Source organism: Elephas maximus, chromosome 2, assembly GCF_024166365.1.
Source record: "Elephas maximus indicus isolate mEleMax1 chromosome 2, mEleMax1 primary haplotype, whole genome shotgun sequence".
Lineage (NCBI taxonomy): Eukaryota > Metazoa > Chordata > Mammalia > Proboscidea > Elephantidae > Elephas > Elephas maximus.
Genome location: NC_064820.1, coordinates 231,778,887 through 231,784,886, shown reverse-complemented (window position 1 = coordinate 231,784,886; position 6,000 = coordinate 231,778,887). Strand labels below are relative to the sequence as shown.

Genomic DNA, 6,000 nt, shown 5'->3' with positions numbered 1-6,000 from the left:
CACCGCCTTGCCCCGTAAGGCTCTGCGGCAGGAAGTGAGCCAACACTGGACATAAGTTACTTCTCTGCCACGTAGGGTTATGCTGACCATTTTTGTAGAGCAAATCTGATATAAATCAGCTATACTCATGATCTGAAATTAAGCACATGTAAACACAGGTTGCATAAAATAAGGATTTGAAAAAAACAACCTGAATTCAAACAAGTAGAATCAAGATTCAAATGACACGCTAGAAAAAGTATGGGCTATATGAAGGTTATGATTCTTAATATAAAGCAACTCCCACAAATGAGTAAGTACAAACTCCAGCAGTGTAACTGCCCAATCTGAATAGAATACATCAAGTGAGAAAGAGAAATGACCATAAAACACATGAAAACATTTTCAAGATGACTAGAAATTAAACAACTGCTTGCCTATCAAAGTGGCAAGGACTTCTCATTTCAATCTTGAGCAAAAGTCCGTTTCATCCTTGTTGGGACCACCAGGAGACAGGCCCCTCTGACACTACCAGTTTATTTATTTATTTATTTTAGCAGTTACCAAAAGCTTCAAACATGGCATAAACTTTGACCCATTCATTTTACCTGTGGAAACTAAGCCCAAGGCAGTAATCGTGGAAGTGTGAACGTATCTCTGCAGAGGTTCACTGCCGCACTGCTGAGAACAACACTGATGTACAGCCGAGTGTGCCTCGTTTAGTTTGTACACCTGTAAGATGGAATACTATACAGTCATTAAAATGATATGTAGAAGAATATATGTAATAGATTTGAAAGTTTGTAATTTATTTAGTACAAAAGCAGATTATAAAATATGATTCTAATTTTATAAAAATTAAAAAAAAAAAGGGAAATATAAGTCCCTGAAAGGATTTATGTTGAATACTAATGCTGCTATTGCTCAGAGGTAGGCTTATAGAATATTCTAATTTTCTTCTTTATACTTTAATGTGCTTTCTAGATTTTATACTCTAAGTATAATTGTTTTTATATTCAGAAAAAAATGCATAATAATGTACATCCTATTTGGGGTATTTTAAAAACCTTTTCACAAATTTCAAAATATAGAATTACAAACAGTCAATAACTTTTTATTAACATAAGGATATAAAAAATTTTAGTGTGATATACAGAATTTCCAGAGAGTAATTTTAAACATTTTAATGTGCTTATTAAAACCCTATTTTACAAGATACCTTGTTTTACTGTCACTGATCTTTCAATACAAAAATCTTACAGTATTTTTTTTGCTATAAAACTACAACATTAAAATTCAGTTAGGTAGCTCTTTTCCCTTCCTGGCCATTCTATTATAAGGAATGTCCATTAGCCCACTGCTAAAACTTCTGTATGTCAAACAATAAGTTACACAGATCCTGTACATAATTACACCAGGGTTATTAGAATTCCAGTATGTGGTGACACACTACACTGCAGTCTAACACCACAGGCCAAGAGAGCACTATGCACGGTGCTGTTTGTAACCACGTAAGAGTAAGATGTGAGGGTCCGCCCAGTCAGTCAGACTCCTTTGGTGGGGACTTCAAAATGGTAGAGAATGAATAACAGCTGTGTTAGGCACTGATCCAGGCTCATTCCAGACTAATTCTGGAAAAGCCTGGTTGTTTCTGTGAAACATGCAAGATTCTAAACTTTCCCATTCTTCATCCCCATAAAACTCAACAACTTCATAACGTACTCTGTTAGCTATATAAAAATAATCTATGTCTTAGATTCGTGCTTGACTTTAAATTCTTAAAAGTATCTAAAGGTTTTTACATTCTCTTCTTTGATTTAGATTCCCTATAATATTAGATCACTCGGTTTAGTCAAGTTTGAATAAAGTAACTATATATGGTTTGGCCAAATTTTATAGGCGTACAACTCAAAGTGCAAAAGCAGCTGATGACTCTACGATCATCTCCATCTTCAGCGTTAGACAAAGCCCTCGGTGCCACTCCCTGCCCGCTCCTGCAGAGAACGGTCACACAACAGCGCTGAGAATGTGACACCTTAGACTTGTCCATCAAGGCGTCAGAATCCACTGACTTAGAGTAAAGGTAACGCACTGCACTTCCACTTACGGAGAAGAGTTAATATGGTAATGCCATGAAAACAAGAATTTGACTAACCTGCGTGAGTTACATGCAGCTTCCTAGTTACAAACCTAGGACAGTGGTTTAAAACCAAATGCTGACTTATCTTTCTGAGATAGAACATCTATCTTGGCAGTCCAGCATGGCACTTGTCACATATTAGCAACTACATACGCAGAGAGTCAGGCACACCTGTCTCAATAAACAAACCGGCAAGGAGAAGGCGCTGTGTGCGGCCGTGGTGCCAAGCCGCAGAGCCAGGACTCACTGCCCTTCCCGTCAGCCTTTCTGGGCTCAGCCGCCTCCCTGTGAGATGGAGGTGAGGCAGCTGTACTAAGGGTCTCCGTTCTTTTTCCAGCATAAATTTATAAATGAATTTCTCATTTGGTGTGGGAATAAATAATTGATTTTTAAAAATCAGGAACTATATTTTTTGCTTAAAGAAAGTGCACACTCGTAATACAGCAGAGAACAACGGTGTGTCTGCGGCTTCTTGCAATACCCGTGCTGGGCCTTTCCTTTTCAGTCATCCACACGTTAAAACGCTGACATTCATTTCCGTAAATGTCTTCGGCAAATTCGAAATCTTTCTTTAAATAAATTCAGGAAACGCTTTCCAAGATGACCTTTTGGGAACTGTGAGGACAGACTTGTAACGGCGCCCAGGGAGTGACGCCATTCCACGAAGACTTGTGTCCTTCTTCTAGTGGCTGGAGACACGTCAGCATTTCTCCACGTTACCACACTTTTGACTGAATGGCGGTGGGTGTGAGAATCTCATTTTGGCATGTGCTGTTTCACATGTTGTAGGCGACATAGATGGGGTCCAGCTGGTCGGCCAGGAAGCCATCCCTCAGGTGCATGCGCTGCTTCTCACCCCGTGAGTTGATGGGGATCACTCCCGGGTCCACGATGACCACCACACCGACAACCAGGTAGTGCTCCTCCAGCACCACGTTGGTCACCAGGGCCACCAGGTCCAGCGCGTCCTGCTCCAGGCCCTCCAGCTCCACCACCACCACCAGCAGGTTGGTCCATGTGAAGACGGCACTGTGGGTGAGAAGACGGTGCCGTCAGATGGAGGCGGCGCAGCTGCTTGGGCCCATGACATTCAGTGAGGGGCACCAAATAATGGAGTGGTGTTAACAGGGCATTAACGTTACGCTGCTGCTTAATGCCATTTACTAAAGAGTTTTGTTAAATATGTCTTACAGGAGCACGCATTTTGATTAAAGTTATCACTGAGAATCAAGAGTTAGATTTGATGCTGAAGCTGTGCCCACCCCATGCACGCTCCCTACGAAGTGAGGGAGTCAGGAGTCATGACTATTTAAATTATGAAATTTATGTTAAATGCAGAAACATTTCAGGATTAGAACTGGAAATCTTACATTTTGCCTGTGCATTTGGGGGCAGTCTCGGTTTAAAACTGATTAGGAAAACAGCCAAAAAATCAAACAAAACCCAAACAATTGAAGGCAGTGTGCCTCATGGAGTGTCAGGCTGGTCACCGTGGTTCCATGGCACCCGGCCCTCCAGTGTCCAGCGTGTGCCTGAGCACAGATGCTCACTCCTGGAGCACACTGCCCAGCACCACCCCGGGCCCCTCACCACTCAGCAATGCTCCTGTGCGCCCGGATCACCGAGGTCTCGATGTCGATGGGGTGGTACCGCATGCCTCTCAGCTCCAGTGTCTCATCCAGGGATCCGACGACATACAGTGCATCATGCCGCTCTGCCAGAGCACACATTTGTCAGGCTGGAAGTCGGGGCACACCAGCAAAGGCACCCTGACTTCCTCTGATAGGTCTGTGCTAGCCCCAGCCACACGCTCTCCCAGACCAGCAGCTGGCCACCCGGGCACCAAGGGAATGCACTCTGTGGGGGCAGGCTCACAGAGCTGCTCCAGCCCTTCTGGACACCATGGTCATTAACGTCTTAGTCTATTACCTCTGCAGCAAGTGACCACTTCAGAAAAGATACGGCCATGTATTAATGTGTGTTTAAAAGGATTCTTATCTCTGGGAACAAAATAGCATCTACAGAGGCTAGGAGTTCTGATTGGATCCAGTTAGCTGTTAAGGCCACACAGGGTCCGGCAAACACTGACTAAAACCGAGCAGGCTGTGGAGAGAGTGGCTGCGCTGGTTAAACAGGCACAATGGGTCTGGCTGACACCACGTTGGTAAAACGGCCTGCTTGGGAGGGCTGGGTCTGCTGGAGAAACTGACAGCCTGCTCGGGAGGGCTGGGTCTGCTGGACAACCTGACGGCCTGCCCCAGAGAGACTGGGTCTGCTGGAGAACCTGACGGCCTACCCCAGAGAGACTGGGTCTGCTGGAGAACCTGACGGCCTACCCCAGAGGGGCTGGGTCTGCTGGAGAACCTGACGGCCTGCTCGGGAGGGCTGGGTCTGCTGGAGAACCTGACGGCCTGCTCGGGAGGGCTGGGTCTGCTGGAGAACCTGACGGCCTACCCCAGAGGGGCTGGGTCTGCTGGAGAACCTGACAGCCTGCTCGGGAGGGCTGGGTCTGCTGGAGAACCTGACAGCCTGCTCGGGAGGGCTGGGTCTGCTGGAGAACCTGACAGCCTGCTCGGGAGGGCTGGGTCTGCTGGAGAACCTGACAGCCTGCCCAGAGGGGCTGGACCTGCTGGAGAACCTGACAGCCTACCCCAGAGGGGCTGGTCTGCTGGAGAACCTGATAGCCTGCTCGGAAGGGCTGGGTCTGCTGGAGAACCTGACAGCCTGCCCCAGAGGTCAAAGACCATGAGACGCAGCCACAGGGGAGTATATCACAGAATGTGTTCATCAACCCTGCACACCTGAGGACACAGGCCACAATGGCGAGCAGCAAGGTGAACCCGCAGGTAATGGAAAGCCCTCGGTGGGCTGTGGCCGGAGCGTCCCTTCACTCTGGATGCGCTCACACATCCCGCGGCAACCCCAAGCCACCCTCACCTCCACTGGCATCCGTGAGCTCTGTCCTTCGGAGGAAGCCGAGGTATCCAGTTCTGGCCCAGATAGTCTGGGTGTCTCCGAAGCTCAGCCGGGCACTGAAGTGGTCGGCATGTAGCGCCTCCTCTCCATAGACTGTGTAGTACCCAGTGGCGTTGTGGGGGCTGCTCACCCAGATCTGGGGCGAGGGGACAGGGCATGCGTGTTCACAAATGTGCTGCTTTACAGCAGTGCCCGGGCCCCGCTGAAGAAACACTCACAAAACCTCCTATGGATTATGCCATGCTGAGCAAGAGTGTGCTTTGGGGAAGGCATTATTTTCAGCACCTCTCATCTGTGAAGCTAAATTCAAAGCACAGACAGATACACAGCTTTCCTCTCCATCAGGAAAGCTGTCCTCTCCTTTGGCCAGGAATGACATTTGTAGGTCTCTGTCCTGCATGAATGAGCTGAAGACTCAACTCAGCTTTCCTCACGTCAAACGGCTGCTCATAATTAAGAAAAAGTTGGGAACCGTTTAGATGTCCACGACAGGGACAAGTTACACTAGTGAGGTCACTTGTAGAATGGAACGTACACAGCCACGAAGAGTCACATCATGGCAGGGGGACTAGCACACTGAGTCTGCATCTATGGGGCACACGGGTGTGAGCATGCTGACCACAGAGGACCGCGGCCACACACCAACACCAGGTATTCAGGATGCTAACGTGCTCCGACTGGTGCTCAGCTATAGCTCTGGAGCAGTGAGAACCCTAGGGCCCCTCTGGGTGTCTTGTGAAAACAGCCCAGGGTAAAGAATGCCACCTTCTGCCCTGCAGCCTGTGACCTCACATGAACACCCCCCTTCCTACCCTGCAAGAGAGGAGATGAGTATGGCAGACAAGACAAGGGGCAGGCTTCCCCTACCACTTACATCTCTTGGGGAGCACCTGTTGTCTGGACAA

The 6,000-nt window shown here is 47.6% G+C and overlaps 1 protein-coding gene across 4 annotated transcripts in view; it reads right to left on the bottom strand.

Moving 5' to 3' along the window:
* Window positions 1–799: 799 nt before the first annotated feature.
* The window catches only part of DIP2A (disco interacting protein 2 homolog A), a 130,436-nt gene continuing 125,235 nt past the window's right edge, over window positions 800–6,000 (bottom strand). Inside the window, exons 35-37 of one of the 4 annotated variants that reach the window (XM_049875085.1) lie at window positions 5,057–5,231; window positions 3,710–3,833; window positions 800–3,148 (exon numbers count right to left, since the gene is read on the bottom strand). In XM_049875085.1, the coding sequence (XP_049731042.1) occupies window positions 2,896–3,148; window positions 3,710–3,833; window positions 5,057–5,231 (552 nt within the window). In that variant the 3' untranslated portion in view covers window positions 800–2,895. The remainder of the gene's footprint in view (window positions 3,149–3,709; window positions 3,834–5,056; window positions 5,232–6,000) is intronic. The other 3 variants (XM_049875083.1, XM_049875086.1, XM_049875082.1) reach the window with 3 other exon arrangements.